General features: G+C 35.6%; 2 protein-coding genes across 5 annotated transcripts; one reads left to right on the top strand and one right to left on the bottom strand.

Annotated features, from left to right (window-relative positions):
* Positions 1–246: 246 nt before the first annotated feature.
* Positions 247–15,057, bottom strand: LOC138180994 (serine-rich adhesin for platelets). 2 transcript variants are annotated; one of them, XM_069115410.1, is made up of 9 exons: positions 14,935–15,057; positions 12,922–13,527; positions 10,475–10,507; positions 9,698–9,763; positions 6,990–7,231; positions 6,638–6,899; positions 6,170–6,563; positions 5,903–6,085; positions 247–4,440 (listed from the first exon to the last, which is right to left on the bottom strand). In XM_069115410.1, exons 2-9 carry the CDS (start codon positions 12,997–12,999, stop codon positions 2,567–2,569), a joined length of 3,132 nt encoding a protein of 1,043 aa, XP_068971511.1. In that variant the 5' UTR covers positions 13,000–13,527; positions 14,935–15,057; the 3' UTR covers positions 247–2,566. The 2 variants fall into 2 exon arrangements, with proteins under 2 accessions (XP_068971511.1, XP_068971513.1); XM_069115412.1 differs by lacking the exon at positions 14,935–15,057 and having other exon boundaries at positions 12,922–13,855.
* On the top strand, positions 11,371–17,767 carry Nup50 (nuclear pore complex protein Nup50). 3 transcript variants are annotated; one of them, XM_069115431.1, is made up of 5 exons: positions 11,371–11,670; positions 15,652–15,809; positions 15,895–16,850; positions 16,911–17,048; positions 17,147–17,767. In XM_069115431.1, exons 2-5 carry the CDS (start codon positions 15,654–15,656, stop codon positions 17,451–17,453), a joined length of 1,557 nt encoding a protein of 518 aa, XP_068971532.1. In that variant the 5' UTR covers positions 11,371–11,670; positions 15,652–15,653; the 3' UTR covers positions 17,454–17,767. The 3 variants fall into 3 exon arrangements, with proteins under 3 accessions (XP_068971532.1, XP_068971528.1, XP_068971531.1); XM_069115427.1 differs by lacking the exon at positions 11,371–11,670 and adding an exon at positions 11,890–12,031; XM_069115430.1 differs by lacking the exon at positions 11,371–11,670 and adding an exon at positions 15,115–15,249.
* The last annotated feature ends 316 nt before the right edge of the window (positions 17,768–18,083 follow it).

The raw sequence follows: 18,083 nt of genomic DNA on the forward strand, positions 1-18,083 counted from the left end.
GTTTGAAAGGACAGTGACTCGATATACCTGTGTCATTCTCGGCGAAGATTGCTTCCCGCAGCGATACAATAGCTTCGCCCGCAGTAGGTCTCTAGTCGATGATTCTGGAAGTGGTTATATTTCACTGCACACATTCTATTACGAAGTTACGATTTGATCGATCGTAGGAAGCGAATACTGTCTGACCCGCAGGGGAAGCCCGAACTCTACCTCGATTTGAATTTCACGTAGAAAAATGACACTGACCTTTGTCCATCTAGTGAGCGAACACCGAACTAGAAATTCAACATTCGAACGGTAACTGCCCTACGAGTGACTCTTTATCTTTGATTCCTACGTCGTCATTTCCGTTGCTTATCGCTTATGTAAACTATTCGAGTTCTAAATAAAGGATGAATAAAGAAAACGTTAGTATCGTTTCTACAATAACAGTTGTATAATATCAGAGAATTAAATTAAGAAAGTGTCGAAAAAGATTCATATAAATCTATCAATCATACGGAAATCCATGCTTTATGTAGGATTTCGATAATAAACGATTAAACGATTAAACGTTCGAGATAAATTGGTTAAAATTAAACTCTGGCAGAAACTAACAAAGGAGAAGGGCGAATGGAGGAAGGGTGACGAGAACGGTTGTAGGTACGGGGATGAAGCGTAGAATGGGGAATGGGCAAACAGAGCGCAATTAACGTGCGACTATTAAATATGTACGCGAGTTACTGCGCCACGATACGTGTGTGCAGGCCAGCACAAATGCATTGGCTATCGAACGCTCGCACGGCACTACCGATCTCTTCTTGCATCCTGTTGGCACAGCCGCTTGATTAGCTCCACCATATTTACATATCATTAGCCGAGTGTTTGTCCGAGTCGGGAGTTCCCCTTCTACATCACCGTTGTCCGTCAATATTCGAAATAAAAGTTATTACGCTCCACAAAATACTGTGTCGTTAAAAATCACTTCTATTAAAATCATTGTCGCGTACTAATTTTTACTACATTCTGTTTCTCGAAAAACAAATTCAAAAATTTAAGAAAGAAATCATATCACGTATAAATAAAGATCTGTATTCTAGAATTTATATTTCAGTTCCACTTTATTCATAAAAATACGAATTTCGATTTTTATCTCGTTGCCTACATTGCATAACAATTTCCTTTTTTTTTTTTTTGTTTTATACACTACTTAAATGTATTGGACAAGCTGGCGGTAATTGCCGCAAGAGGGAAAACGAAAACGGAATAAATAGATTAATGAATTCGACTGCTTACCGCCCAATTTTCGATCAGAAAAATTATCTCAACGGCAATATACTGATTAATTCACCGCTATATAAATCGTAATATTCGACACAATCTAACTGCTGAAAGACATCCGCCTACATCACGGACTGAAATATAGTAAATACTGCTACCATTGGTTTATCGAAGAAAATGCTTAAGAATTTGATAAACGATATGCTAAAAATAATAGTAACGTTCAGTTTTATCGAGGCATTTACTTCGATGTAAGGTATTCAAAAAAGAAAAAAGCACAGTTCTTTTTCCTGTTCTTCGTTCGTAAGAAACTATCTGAATCATAAAATTAAGATAGCAAGTTGCTTTAGTAACTTTTTTATCTACTTAACGTTCACGCAATCTTAACTTCTACGTTTTCGATTACGGTAATGCATTTTGATTATCTTTTTTTCCTCTTCGTTCTTCTTAATTTCAATATGGCGACATTCAAATCAGTCTATTGAGTCGTACACGTTTCTCGAGCTTATCCATAAGAAATTATCGTAAAAAGTATCGTTTTTAAATTACTATTAAGGCAGTATGGTAATATGACTCGACTTACGTACATAGGCTTACTTTTAAACCTTTCATAAATCGCCCAGTATCTGTCAGATATGTGCGTGTTTCCTACTCATCGAGATTGAAAATATCAATGAAACAATGTTTAAAGCGTTTTAAAACTTAGTAAAATTTTTGCATAAATAATTTTACTATGCATGATAATTCATAATTTTTCATTATCCATCTGAATTAATGTTCTATCTGTATGATTGTACACAGATGGTTCAATATTCCCCTTAACTTCTCGTCAAATTGTGTTACTGAATTAGGAGAAATTCAAACTTGGTCCTCGTGCATCGTTAATTATTACGAAAAGTTTAAGACAAGAAATCTGATGAACAACAATCAATAAATAAAAGGATAGCTAACAAAACTAACAGAATAATAAGAAAATCTATCTCTATAAATTGAAATATAATGGTAGTTAATTACCACTATTATCGTAATGTTATAATCGGAACATTGATATACGAACGATTGCAATGTTTCTCGAGGCAGTATAAAAAGTAGGAACTGCCTAAGAAATTCAGTAACGATTACTAGTAATCTAACCCACCTTAAACATACGAATTCGAATTATCTCAAAGGTGTTTTTTCTTCAAACGTAACGTATTTCACACGAAAAAAAACTTAGTGTTTGAGAAATAGTCAATTTCATCGACGAAAGGAAAAATTTTTAGCAATGAGCATAATCAACGCGTGCACACCGCATTTTAATCTAACCCTAGCAAGTGGCAGCATTGCTACATCCTGTTTCCAGCATAGCCGATTCAAATTGTTCGAGGACTTGCATATTCTCCGGGGATACAGCATTAATGCCCAAACGTTCCTTATAATCGTTTCCGGATAATCGTCGTCGAGAGTACTTAATGGAGTCATTCATTGCTTGTTCCGGAGTATCGCTGTCGCTCGTGCTGCTACTGCTGCTGGCGCTGGTCGAACGTGTGCCACTAGATAAGTCTTGTCTCTCGGAATCAGCCTTATCATCAGGAACTGAGACCTCGTTACGAAGCTCCAAGAAAGTGTTTTGTGCGTTACACAGAGATGCTGAATCTTGTCGATCCTTCCGATTCTCTGATACAATTTCTGTCAGAGGTCCGATGCGCGTATAAGTCACATCATCTTGAAACGTATCAGTCAATGCATTATCGTCCTCATCGCCATGTTCACATTCGACTCTAACATACGTATTACCGTGTTTACGTTCATACGTGATAAAGTCGTTCGATGTCATCGAGTTCGAAGCAGAATCATGCGATTCAACGCTCTTGATTATGTTGTCATTCTTTTGTCCTTTCTTTGCTATGATCTTACCCGAGAGCCAATTTTTCTGTTTGACCTCTCCATCAACGAAATCATCTTCGAAAGTGCTTGATGCCAAGGGTGTCTTGGTGGCATATTCGCTACTACTTGTGTCTTCGTCCGCGACTTCGGTAACTTCAAGTTCATTCCTTTCGGAAGTAGTACCGCTTTTGTATACTAGCTTTGCTCTAGATGGCGCTGGTATATGCGCTTCTTCCAATTTCACGTGCTCGAAGAATTTTGTGAGGGCACCACGCTGCAACTGGACCGTAGGCTCGTTTCGTTCGCCTGATTCCAACTGGTAGCTTTGATGATACAGCTGTTGTCTCCCGACTGAGAAATCTTTGTTACCTGAACCGATGTCTCGTGATTCTCGAGAATTATCGGTGAGGATATAGGACTTGTTATGGCCTGAGAACAGTGAGTGGAGAAGACCACCGGTTCTTGGCCTGTGCTTTGAACGACTATTGAACAGGGTTGTTTCCTCTGGCTCGGTTGACTTTGTAATTTGTAACTGCTTATCGGATTCGGTACTATCGTAGGAAGGCAGTAGGATTTCTGTAGCTCTGGTGGATCGCAGTTGACTGATACCGAACTTATTTCTTGGCTGCCTGGTCCTGGACTTTCTTCCATTGAGAGTTGTTCGTTCCAATTGGTATTTTGCCGTGATGGAGAGATTTTCGGTGTCGATGATACGATTGAGGGCGGGTACTGCGCGATTTGTTTGCTTCTTGCGGTTACGACCGACGGTGTCAGGCAATTGCTTACCAATGAACACAGAGGAGTCGGAGACTTCGGTCTGAATGCGAGAGTTGTAGCCTGATGTGATTGGCAGTTTGTAGTTGAGCATTGTGGCGTGATTTTGGTCTTCGGAAGATTGACTTGCCCTTCTAGCTGGTTCTGTGATTTTTTTAACGATAAGGTATGATTGATGCTTTTCTGACTGAACACTGGTGACTGGTAGCTGATAGGCGTAGGACACTTGCGGTTCTGCCCTATCGACATAGGCGATGCTCGATCGAGGCAGCTGGTTGAGCACGATGGAGGAGTAGGGCACGGAACTTTCTCGATAGTCACTGTTGATTGTTGTAGAAGTCCCAACGTCTGATTGGTTGATGCTGTTGGAGGAGATTGGGATGAGGAAAGTTGAGGAGGGAAGTTGACCGATGCCGATGGAAGAGGAGAATCCCCGCTTTTTCTGAGTTGCATCAGTTTTATGAAGTCCACAAGTCGTTTTATAGATCTCTGCGTCTTCTCTTGCTTTCCTAATAATTCCTGTCGCGTGCGTTCCTGTAGCTGTGTAAAGAAAAATTTAATAATTAGTAAACATACACTACTGTATTAAAAGAATCTGAAAAATATCAAAACTTAAGATTCACATCGATTACTGTCTGATAATATCACGATAAAGATGCACATGCTCTCGGAACAAAATTTTAACGAAACGATTTGAAATATATCCCGGTATTGTGATATTTACACACATACGCTACTTTTTAACGTTTCTTATACACGAATCTATCTTCGTCAATTGACTATATTTACTAAGACAAAATACATAAGCAATACATAATTTAAATTTAAGAAGTAAAGATGAAACGTCGAAACTAATTTTTTTTTTATAAAACACTGAAGTTGTTTTAAGTCGTACGTGATAGAAGCATCGTGCATTACGTACTTTCACGAATTAACGAAACAAATTATTACTGTAGATAATGTATTTTATGAACAGTAGCGAATAAGTTACTTCAAGAAAAAAAAGTAATTTATGTCTGTACGTGTATATCTCTACAGTAATAATGCTAAAAAAAATTATAACGTTAGATAAATCGATTTTTTTATAAAGCAAACAACTAGCTTTGTTATAAAAAAATCGGCACATATTTAGAAAAGAATATTCAAAATGAACAAGAAAAACGTAGAGATCTTGCAGGTTCTCATTGATGAAAAAACAAAAGATGCAAAAATATTTGCGTATAATTCCATTAACGGCATTCCAAATGAAAAAAATTTGTGAATTTCTTTCTACGCAGGCCACAGGACGAACCTGAAGGGACTGGCCGAGTAGTTGTGAGCGTTTTTCCAACTCGTAAACCTGCAATCTCAGATCCGAGTTTCGCTTGAGCAGCTCATATCTTTCTCTCTCTTTCTCCTCTGCAAGATATTTCGCGTTCAATACACGTTGCTTTTTTGTGCCCTATTACTGACGATCGACCAAAAAGTTCTTCTTAATTGCAAATTCTTCTGCTGTATTTGAGAAGCCGGTTTCACTCGCGACACTTCTTCCGGCAGGCTGCTCTCTCGTTTATTCTCTCTGTGTGCTTACGCTCAATAAAGTCTGCGGCAACGCTGCGATACCTCGTTGCACGTTAAATCTAGAAATTGTGGACCCATGTTACACAATTTCCTGCTCTTCTTTCATACAACTTGTTTGCATTATCTATAAGTACTTTTTCCATTTTATTTTTCGCGTGAAACTCTTTTATAGCACATACATGTGTACGCTAATTTCTGATTATCGAATATAAGCAAAATGCCGCTATATTTTTATATCTTTTCTCTCTCTCTCTTTTTTTTTGTTATCAAGAATACATCACAATACATCGAATGATTCCGAACGGTGCCGCCGCGAAATGAGATAAGCGTGCCACGAACATTCATAAAAGCTAGTGTCTGCAGGAAACAAGAACTTTTTTGTCAATCACACGATCAACGTTACTACAGCTAAAAATCTTCTGAAAAACCAAGGACGATTTACCGAATTCCTCGTCCTTTTTAAAAGATGGACGTCCTTCATCTCCCTCATCCCCTTCGTCTCCGTCACCAATTTCTTCCTCGTCTATTAACGCACATTTGGGGCATATTCTTGATGGAGCTGGTGATATGGAGTGGCAAGACACATGGTAATTCGATGCACAATTTTCACACACCGTTAACGTACCTATTAGAACACAAAATTAAAACGAATATTTACGATCCAAAGATATGGAAACAAGAATAATATAAAGCAAAATTGATGACATACCTGGATTTCTACAACTTATACAAACTGCTGAATCACTGCTAATTCTCTCTATAGTTAAACTGGAAGGTAAACCAGGTATATGAACCGCTTTACTGCCGACCGATTGAACAGACTTTACAGTAGGCACAGGCAATTGAGTTTGACTAGGTCCATTTTCAACCTTGTTCTTATTGGGGAAAACTTTACTTTCCGTTACGTTTCTAAGTATGTTCGGCCTCGTAGTGGACTTTTGTACCGGTATTAAAGATTTCATCACTGTCCTTGACGTTGGTGGTGACGTAGACTTTGCTGGCACAACTTTTACAGGAGGTGGCGATGGACCGTTCATACGAGCAGTAGTTTGACGAGTTTGCGGAACATTTCCAGATTGCAGGTACGAGTGTCGTTTTCGTTTCTAGAATAAGCATACAAAACGTTTGATACTAATATGCCATTCAATATGATAATTAAAAATTTGTCCATATTTACCGTTGGCACTTCGAGACTGGAATATACAAATTGCGGATTAGCAGTACTCCGACGTTTCCTTTCAGCCCTCTTGTTTTGTAATTCGGCGCACATTTTAGTAGTAATGAGACCAAGAGCGTTTAAAAAATTAATTTTTTCAGTCGATTCGAGTTTACGCTCCTCTGGCTCTTCTTTCTCAGATTTCTCATTAGAATTCTCGTCCATGGAAACTTCAATAACGTCATCTTCGCCGGAAATCGTTTCCACCGAACTGGGCCGTCCCCTAAGAACGAACACGATAAATGATTTTACATAAAAGAAATTCCCGTTATCAACTTCTACAAACTATTCGAGGTTCGCAATTAAAACTCACTTGGTAGATGCGGGATTCCGCGTAGGAGAGACAATATCCCCGTTTCTAACGATCTCCTCGTAGTCCTCTTTCGAACTCTTCGTAGTGAAGTCATTGCCGGTCTTAAGTTTTGTTTCATTGTTATTTGTAATATGATTATTGTTGTTCAATCCGAGAAGCGACGCGATGGAAACTTTTGCCCCGTTCGCGTTCTCCGCTTTGAATGTTTCGACCTCTTTGCGCAGCCGCTGGACAACTTGCTTCTGCGTATTCAGATTGAAAACTATGAGCATGAGAGCATCGGTCAACGATGATCGTAGAAAACTTTCTTGGCAGACTACGTGTTGCAGATCGTTTAAATATGAATTCGTATGGTTAAGTTAGATGCAAGCCCATCCTTAGCAAACGCGCTTTTATACGAGTCGAGAAAATATTCGTTGAAATATCAACGACAATACGAATGCAAGCGACAATAGATCAGCGATTGCTAATAAATTACGAAGAACTAGTGTACCGTTTGTTATTACAATTTATTGAAATATACATTCTGCCAAGAAAAATGTTGCGCGTTCGTATTATTTTTAATAATTTAACGACCAAGAATCCGCAGAGCTACGTAACGAATAATCAAAAACTGACATGATTTTCTAGAGAATACATCGATCGATTTAATTTCAAGCTTAATTCTCTTGTATAACAATCTCCAATTTGTATTCAAAAAGGAAAGAAAGATATAGAAAATAAAATCTTTCGCCTTTACGCGTAAAAAAGACTGCACGCGTGGTGAGTATGTATTTGGTAAGTTGCATGTTAATAATCTGTTAAGATTGGTAGGATGGCTTCCCCCCTCTGTACAACACAGAAACACCGTGTCTCGGCTAGGTGGCGAGGAACTTGCAGAAGTTTTCAGAAGTAAAACGTTTAACTTGAAATACAATGAACAACGGTCGAAGAGCGATCCCGGTGAAATGAGCGTGGAAAGCGGCAGAAAAACCGAAACAGACGACGTACCAACGAGAAAACAGAAGGGATGCGGAAGAAGAAAAGGGAAGAAAGGAAAAAACGCGGAGATTTCGTAAAGAGCTGAAAACGTTTCTGCGGGACATTTTATTGATTGAGCCCCTCTGCCCGGCCCCTACTCTGCTTCCTTTTCGCCCAAGTCCCATTCGCTCTCTCTCTCTCTCTCTCTCTCTCTCTCTCTCTGTCCAACATCTCTCTCTATCTCATACTCCCCGGTACAACCTCCATCCACCCCCTCAACGTGTATCTGTATATACGTGCCTCTCTTTCACTCCCAGTTACTCCATCTTTATCCATTTCTATCCGTTTACGTATCTCTTTCGCTCCGACAGCAATCTACCTGGATCGGTCGTTTATTGCCAACGTGAAAAAAGAAGAAAAATGGCAGCCAGGAAAGCCGTTGGGAGGCAGAGACTTTAGGAGAAACACGAGTATACAAAGGGAAGAGAAAGAAGCGCATCCGCGTCGACGGGATTATCGTGAAAATGTTTAGAAAAGGATGCTGGGCGATAGCAAAGCGCATCCACCAGAGTCTCTTCGGGCAACACTAGCCCCGTTATCGATTCTTCGCGTCGATTCGCGAATCCCAAAAAGAAACGCGCTCCAAGTGATTCATATAATTTAACGCGACCGCGCACACGCTCCACGGATATCTTTCGAGAAAATGGATACGTTTCTAGCGACTTGTCGAAAATTCGATTCTCCGCAAGCGTCTCTTTTTCCATTAATTAATCGCGTCGTACTACAACCTTTCTTTTATCCTCTTTTTTTTCTTTTATCACGTCGACAAGAGTAGATAGTCTTTAGCAGTTATTTCCGGTGTTTGGAACGTTCATCGAAAGTTTCCTTTCGCCAAGTTCATATGTTTCTGCAGTAGAAAATATGATATTGTTACTGGATGCGATGTACACGAGCTTATGATAATGTAACAGCCATGGTTACGTGGTCGAGTAAGCTCGCGAAAGACTAGAAAGATACAGGATATATATGGTGCGTGAGCAAGGAGAAAGAGTACGTCTATTCGTCTCTATCTTCGACGCGATCGACAAAGTTTGGAAAGGTGGTTGGTAAACTCGCTCAACGAGTTCGCTATTTAATTATAACTGTGCATTACTCATGCTAGCGAGAATCCTACGAAGAAACTGCAAGCTTGGTCGATACATAGACGCATAATTCGATAACGTATGGACAGTTTGTGATGAATGCATTCCAGGAATGACTTGTCCCATTAAGCTGATCAATTATACAAACTTGTGAATTAGTTCGTTTCAATGATATGCTTTGGTGTTACGAGAAAATGTACCATTTAAAGGTAGCAGCGTGAAGCGCTTGATCAAATTTGAAATAAAATATTAATAATTATTATAGATGTTCTTATGCCGAATACTTAACTTATATTTACTAGCGATAAATAAAATTACTGGAATAGATAGTATTATGGTTGTCTTAATTGTAATATCTTTAAAACGTTTCTCTTGTGTGATGCGTCTATCGATCGAGTTAGCGGATATTTTGCTTGCCTCGAATCAAGGACATTGATCGATACAATTTTATGTTTCCTAGACGATTCGTTATCTGTAGGATAATTTGATATGATATCGTTTCTATTTGCACGTAACGGACAGCCATAAATATGGAACATCCCCGAGCAAGCCTGTCCTGGATCATCGCGAAAGAGTGAAGCTTGAGGAAATCGATTCTCAACTTACCTGGCACCTTCCCAGAGATACGATGTGCAAGTGAATCTTTTGTATCTGACCAAGGATATCTGTATTCTGCAAAATAACAGAGGACACATTCTTAATTAGACGTACTATATATATTTTGTATTAATAAAGTGCTATATGCAAATAGGTTCATTCTACTAACAGCGCGGTATAATAACAAAAAAAAAAAAAACGAAAGAAATTCTTACATCTAATTACAAATATAATTTGTTATAGCTTCGTCTGTTTGTTTGTTGCTCTGCTGTAAGTATTCGCATCGATCGTATTGTTACAGTTAATATGACATAACAGTTAGTCACTGGTAGAAACTGATCGAGTAACACGTAATTGTTACAAGAATTTTCATATTTTGATAACACTTTCTTCGATATGGTAGAAAAGGACGAAAACTTTCTTCTAATTATATTTTTATCAAGGTCAACGTGAGAACGATCATAAGGTATAATGGAAGCGAGTTAATTGTTTCAGAGATAATAATTATCACGTTATATATAGGAAGTTGAAAGAAAACTATCTCCCGAAGAATATCAATACAACATCGAATAGCAACGTTAGCAAGACACGAACGATTTAACATCCACTAAATACAGCAAATCAATTGTAACGCCAAAAATAACTGGTAGCGGAGACTTGGTTTTCCGGCAAGCCTGGTACGAGAGTACCACTGTTATTACGATCCCTCCGAGATACTCGTACGTACGATCGTGTGTTTGTAAATTTCGAAATGGTTTGCAAGATTAACAAAAATAAGCGACTTACGTTCGGGTCATCCTTCAATTTACCCACACAGATCTGAAATTGAAAGAGAAAATTTCAGGATTAGTTATAGTTACAAAGATGGTTCGAATGTTCGATTCAGAACATCCTCGGTCGCTACGCTTTTATACACGCGACTGTGGCGTCTCTTCTGCGGCGTAATGACGCAATTACCGTAACATTGTGTGTCGCTTGTATTGAAAAATGTGTACAAACGGTCAAATTAATGTTTTTACGTGATTAAAAGTTCCCTTTTTTTTCCTTTTTTTGCAGTAGAGAAATATTGTTTTGGCTAATTTTGATCTATACTTAGATAAACAAAAAGAGAGAAAGATTTTCAAAAAAAATCTTATCGACCACCAAAGTAAACACGTTCGAAATAAAAATAAAGTATATTCTATATACGTTTATTTATATATCGATGTGTACATAATATTAAAATAAACTCGTACGAAGTACAAAATGTCGCATACCAGTTTTTCCCCTCTGTTGCGTATGCTCCGACTTTGTTTTTTAAAATATTATAAAATTCACAGACCGATAATTCTACGCACCTGTTTCCCGACAATCGACGTGTAACTCAAATGCGTATCAAACGAGAACAGGTTTGCCCTATCCGGTTCGCAAATACGCCGAACGCGAATATTGATCCAATACAATCCAATTGATAAATTCCTGATAAATTATTCAGCAATTAACCAATTAAGCAAGCATCCAAAGCTATTTTTATAATTACGCTGAACAAAAATTTTACTAAATATGATACTAAACACGGATCGATTATGTCGAGAAACGAATTCATATCGAAGAGATCAAAATAAATACAAGTCGATTATCGAAATATATCGATTACACGTATCTCAAACTATCGTCCGAACGAAAATATTCAGTTTCGAAGAATTAGACAGGACAAGGTCGGTAGAGCAGGGCAGAATGCGGATCGTGTGCCGCTAAACTTTCCCCATTGCGTTACATATCCCCCTAACGTTAGTACTTGTTAATAGAAGTTTAGTGTAAATAGACGAAATAAGTATACACGTTATGTATGATCCGATAATACTGATTTATAGTATTTTAACATACGCGTCCGGAGTTTAGTCGATAGAATACCTTTAGTCTTTGATCATTTAGTATTAATACGGAGTTTAAATCAGCGGTATCAAAAAAAAAAGAACAAGCGTTCAAAGTTTTAAATAAAGGTCAGTGCGAAAATATTGATAAAAGCCAATAGTACTCCCGTTAGAATTAATCAAACTTTTATTGGTTTACTTTATGTGCTATCGAGCAATAAACATAAAGAAATTCAGAAGTAAATCGGCAGAGAACAGGATAAGGTAGAAGTTAAATATAGTGGAAGTCGTCTTGTGTTTATCGTAGTAAAAGTGCAGTGCATACATCATGATAAAATTAAAGTATATGGCAGTAGTTAAAATAAGAGCGAACTGGACAAAGACAAAAGTAAGCAAGTAAAGGAGAAAGAAACGGAGAAAGAGAGAATATATGTAGGACTATAGAAGTTAGGGTAAATGGGAGAAAAAGAGAGGGAAATCAACCGAACAAGTGAGTAACTGCATGAACGAGCGAGAAAGATAAAGATAAAAAGTAAGAGAGAGATAGAATGTTGGTTCTCAAAGTCATGCGACGCATCGGTCGAAGCATTCTACCAACAAAGGTTAAGGTCTGAACACTCGTTTACCTTCGAGTTTATGCGATTCGTAAAAAAAATGATCATTGCGTGGTGCAAGCTTATAATATGATTAAAAAGCAAGCAAAAGTTCCCTTGGAACTTGTTACGCTTCTTTCACTTTCGATAACGCGCAACGTAACCGAAGAGCGAATACAGTTTACAAACGTCCGATACGAGTGAAAGGGATACTTTTATAAAATAGATCGAAAGGAGGTGTATAATGTACACCACATTAGAGTGACTCAGTTTCTGTTCGTGTCTTGTATAAATCGGACATCTTTGATCAACGTGATTGTTTCATTAAATTTCATAGAATTTACATTGAAATAACAAGTTCCGTAAATACATGTAGTATAGGAGGTGTGCATTTATGCACGCGCGCGCGTGCTCGATGCGTACATGCGTTTGTGCACGCATAGTGCGTGGGAATGCCGAGGAAACTGAGTCACAAAAAGAATTTGTTAAGAACTTAAACAAGCGATATACTAGTTTGCGTTTACTTTGCGATGATTCCTCGGGAAACAACAAACTGCATTCGAAAAATACGTTGAAACTGTCTAAAAACTATTTCACTTTTCGAGTCAATTACCTATTGAACATACTATCTCGACTTTTTAATCGATAGGCTATAAATGTATTAAAAAGAAGTATGAAGTAGCCGGTCAGGCAAGAATCATTCGTTAACTTGGTCGCTCGTTCGTTCGGCTTCGTACTCTCAATCTTTAAATCGTTATCGACATACATGCATAGCCGCGGTACTCACCTGATGATCGCGTATGGCATTTTTCAGTTTAGTTTGCACAGTGAGTATTTCTTCTTGCAAACTCTTCGATATCTCCATATTTTTCTATTGAGATTATTCGTTTTTCCTCCCTGTTCAAAAATTCGGCCGATTTTAGCGAGAGAAGAGGAGGACGGGAAACCCCTCCTCCCTCTCACTCTCACTCTCCCACCAAATTGACGAGAACAGCGGTATACGCTCCGATCAACCGCACGCACGGCGCGCACCAGCCAACAAACTCTTCGTGCCACCGCAACAACACTTGACCGTTTTAACTTAAGAAAACCGGACAGATAAAAATGTTACAGACATATTTTATCGGTTCCTTACATAGGTACATATGCACACCCTTATTTCACGACACCGATCAGACGAAACAACGTCGCTAAACCGCGCACCAAAGTGAATTGTTCGCTCATCAACGAGCGTCTGTGCTGCCACCAGCACTGTTGCCTCCGTACACGGACGTGCCAAGTTGCTCGAGATCCCCTGACACCCCTGGCCCGTACCCTCGATTCTTCTCTCTTTCTCTTTCTTCCTTTCTTTGTCCCTCTTCCAGCGCTGTATGCCCAGGGATCTGACGCGCTCCTTGAAAGAAAGTTTTCGCGCCAAGCTTATAACCGGTAGATGTGCCACGTGAAACAGCCTATCGCTTTATATTACAATTTTTTTGCAAGCATTGTTCGCATATCTTGTGTAACCACTATGAACTACGCTTAAAAATTTTTCAGAAACACAGGATGTTCAAAGAAAACATTTCCTTGAAGTAGATCTTTTACGATAGTGAACGTTGGTAATGCCGACGATAGTGGCGCCACATATTTACGATTAGGAAACGAAATGCTGTTCGTGATAGGAGACAAGCTCATTCTATGATACCCGAAGATATGTTTCGGAATTTTCATATTTAAATACGTGTCTCAGCACGGCAGCTTCTATTAAGCATATAAAGTTGAATCAGTATTTATATCAAAGGATTTTCTTCATTACTTTCTACATATACACACTTAAAATAATGAAAGTCTTACATAAAATGCGATAAATTATTACCATTCTATATACTCATTCTTATATTTATAATGACATATTAAGTAATTATAATGTATCTTATATACTTAGAATCATAAAAAGAAGACTTTGAATATTTAGAATAATTAAAATAAATAGTTATTTAATATTTGATATCGTAATGAAAGAGACTACTACATACACGTATATATGTATGTATATGCGAAAAAAGTACGTTACGCAGTTTTCATTTCTTTTATAAATCACAATATGCCGCAACATTGAAAATTAATTACTAGTCATTAACTTCTAACCTATGTAAATATATCGAAGCTATTCAAAACTTCATTATATATAAATTAAATAAAAAAGAAAAATATATATATATATATACAGGAAAATATGAAGTTTAAATCGATCATTTGCACGTGATAATATATCACGTGATCACACATCACATACCTATCTTATATGTAAAGCCTAATTTAATATGTATAAAATATAATATCTTCATCTCTTACATTATAAAAATTTAATTATGTTATTAAAAATTATGCGTTAATCCTTGCACATAAATATCATCGTTTTATATCTAGTTATCTCAAATCGAGCAATTTCTTTAACAACTTTCACACCTTATAAAAAGATAAATTAAGGAACAAAAATGAGTAAAAATAATAGATAGCATGTTGTATATTAGCAATTCTGCTACATTTTCATTTGTGTCATAATTTCATACTCTTTTCTAACTTATAAGTGCAATTTGAAGCTATTATACATGTGCCTAATAAACATCAATATGAGCTATCAAAATATATGTAAATTGTCTAGTTTTTTATATGCATCAATTCACTTCACTATATTTTTATATCTGTTTTTGTAAATGTAGAAAAGTAATAACTTTAAGCAGAATATTTATAAAAATGATTATGTTTAAATTATAAAAATAATCTTTAAATTTATAATGCTTATTGTGTTCAAAATTACCTTAAAAACGATTCGTTACCTTACTGCTGTTCTTAGAATTTGAAATAAGTTTATATCACATACACGTTACGTAAAATGGAACTGAAATATTATAATTCTGTCATTTAACCTTTTAAGATTTAGTTTGTTCCTTGGATATATGTATATATGTGTAGTATGATCGAGATTGAAAAAATGCGCATGCGCAAACTTGAAAATTGTGTTTAGTTTAGTGTTAAACTTTGTTCGACTTCTTGTGTATGTTAAGTGCATACTGCAGTACAAGTATAGTAAATTTATTTCAATTAAACTTTTTATAGACTTACATTTATTTTGGTAAATATTATGATATAATTTAGTTTACTTTTTAGTTATATTAAAAAGTTGATATCTTCTATTTTGGCAGTTTGTGAGGTTATATTGCAAGTTTTTTTCATATATTTAAAAATAAACATGTCATTTTCCTTAAAATTAATCGTATTATGATTATTTAATATAATATAATATTAGTAATGAATCGTTCAATTTTTTGTACTTCCAACTCCTATAGAATTGTTTGTTGTATGAACATATAATATACAGAACTTTTTTGTCAATTTGTAAAATAATTAATCTTATTATTTATTAAATATATATTAATTTTTACATCATTAGTTAAAAAGGTTAATTTTGTTATTTGATTTTACATAAGAAAAAAGGATATAAGCATATAAGTATATTTGTAAAATATGTTTATAGAAATGGCTTGTAAGAGGGCTGCGTCTACAGACCTGAATCACGACAATTGGGATGATGAAGAAAAACCTGAAGAAGCAGGAACATTTAAAAAAGCTTCTGATGATGTATTAGAAAAACGTGTTGTTAGAAAAGCTAAGAGACGTTTACAAAATTCAGAAGTAAATAATTCTGACATTTCCTTATTTTTTACCTTACAATATGTGTATATGTATGTGTATATATTTCTTTCACAATATTTTTCAGGATGGTACCAGAAGTGTATTTGGTACGTTTACAGGTTTTAAAACAAAAACTTCAACTAGTGCTTCACCCTTTAGCTTTTTAGCTAATAATAATACTAATAATAGTGCTAATGATATGGCTTCTAAGACAGTTACGAATGTAAACAAGTCTTCAAACAATGAAACTCTAAAAACTAATGAAAATGGAACTAATAAGAGGGAAAATACAGAAATACAAACTTCATCAACTATGTTCACTAGTAAAAATAGTACTTCTGATCAGGAAGAACAAAATATATTTAAAAAGTCCACTGATTATTTTGCTAAATTAAAAGGGTTAAATGAAAGTGTGGCACAATGGATTAAAACTCATGTTGATGCAAATCCATTTTGTATCTTGACTCCAATTTTTAAGGATTATGAAAGGTATCTTAAGGAAATTGAAGCTAAACATGGAAGTGAGATTGAAAGATCAACACAAGCACAGTGTAGTGATAACAAGGAAATTGCAAATACAGACAAAAATATTGAGAGTTCTCCATTTGGAAGAACACATACAAAGTCACCATTAAAATCTGCTGAATGGAAACCTGAAAAATCAATTTTTGGCAATATTAATCCAGTTTCTAAATCTATATTTAAGAAATCAGAGCATACTGTAAATACTGGTAAACCTATTTTTAGTACAGATCAGAATTCAGACTCGCCTAAATCTGTTTTTGATAGTATTGATCAAAAATCTGGTAGCAAAAACATATTTGGAAGTACAAGTTCTGAAAAAAATCCATTTTTGAGTAAGCCACCTACTGCATCTGATAAATCAGAAGAACAAGAAACAAAATCAGATTCAAAACCTACTACTACTATTGTTACTAATACCACTATTACTAGTTCTTTTGCTACAACAAATACAACTACCTTTTGTTTTGGTCAAAGTTCTGCTACGAGTAATACATCAACTGGATTTAGTTTTGGAAGGTAATTTATTTAAAATTTTCAGTATAATAAAAATATTTTAATAATATTGTAACTTTGCAGTACCAAACCATTTACATTTGGAGCTCAAGTAGTACAGCCACAAGAACCTGAGGATGAAGGAAAAGATGATGAAAATGAAGAACCACCAAAAGCAGATTTTAAACCAGTAACAGAAGAAGGTGCCATATATGAACAAAGGTACGTTCAACATTTTCTATCAATCATAAAGAAAGCGGGGCATGTATTAATTTAAGATTAAAACTTGAATGTGATGCAATGTATTACATTTTTTACAGGTGTAAAGTTTTTGTTAAAAAAGATGGTAATTTTACTGATCGAGGTATAGGAACACTATTCTTAAAACCAACTCCAAATGAAAAAACACAATTATTAGTACGCGCAGAAACGTCTTTGGGAAATTTATTGCTCAATACTTTATTAACTGAAAGTATTCCAACAAAACGTATGAACAAAAATACAATAATGTTATTATGTTTACCAATGCCTGAATCTACACCACCTCCAGTACCAGTATTATTAAGAGTAAAAACAGATGAAGACGCCGATATATTATTGGAAACACTCAATAAACATAAAAAATAAGAAAAAAAATAGCAATTCTAAATAATATGACGTATTATTGAAAAAGAAATATAGTAAAATCATGTTAAATACTATTAATTGATGAATTTTTGAAAACCAAAATACACGTTACAATACAATTTACGTTACACCTATTCATTGTAATACTTTTACCGGACTTGATATAGAATGTAATATAAAATAGAACTAGTATAAATTATACATATTTTTTATTGTACGAAAGGTACGTTATGGTATCAGTAACATACGTAATATAAGTAATATAATATGTATATGAAGCAAATAAATATAAGACTTAGAATATTTGAAGTTCATATACGTTATTTGCTACTTTTATTGCAAATACTTAGAACAAAAACAAGTACGAGTAATTAGCTAAATGTATACATATTCAAATTCATTTTTTCTTTGCATTATTATATGTTATAAATATAAATACCATAACTTATTTAAAGTAATTTTTTGTTATGTATGTATACAGAATTGTATCTGTGGAATATTATCTACATGCTTAATATAGGTTTCCTAACGTAAAATTATTTACATATAAAAAATTCATGTAAATAGAATCTAAAAGTGGTAAGTCCGTAACTTACATTTCTTGGCTTATTCTTGAATATAAAACATTTT

This window comes from Bombus flavifrons, chromosome 6 (genome assembly GCF_040668555.2).
Source record: "Bombus flavifrons isolate JBK064 chromosome 6, iyBomFlav1_principal, whole genome shotgun sequence".
Lineage (NCBI taxonomy): Eukaryota > Metazoa > Arthropoda > Insecta > Hymenoptera > Apidae > Bombus > Bombus flavifrons.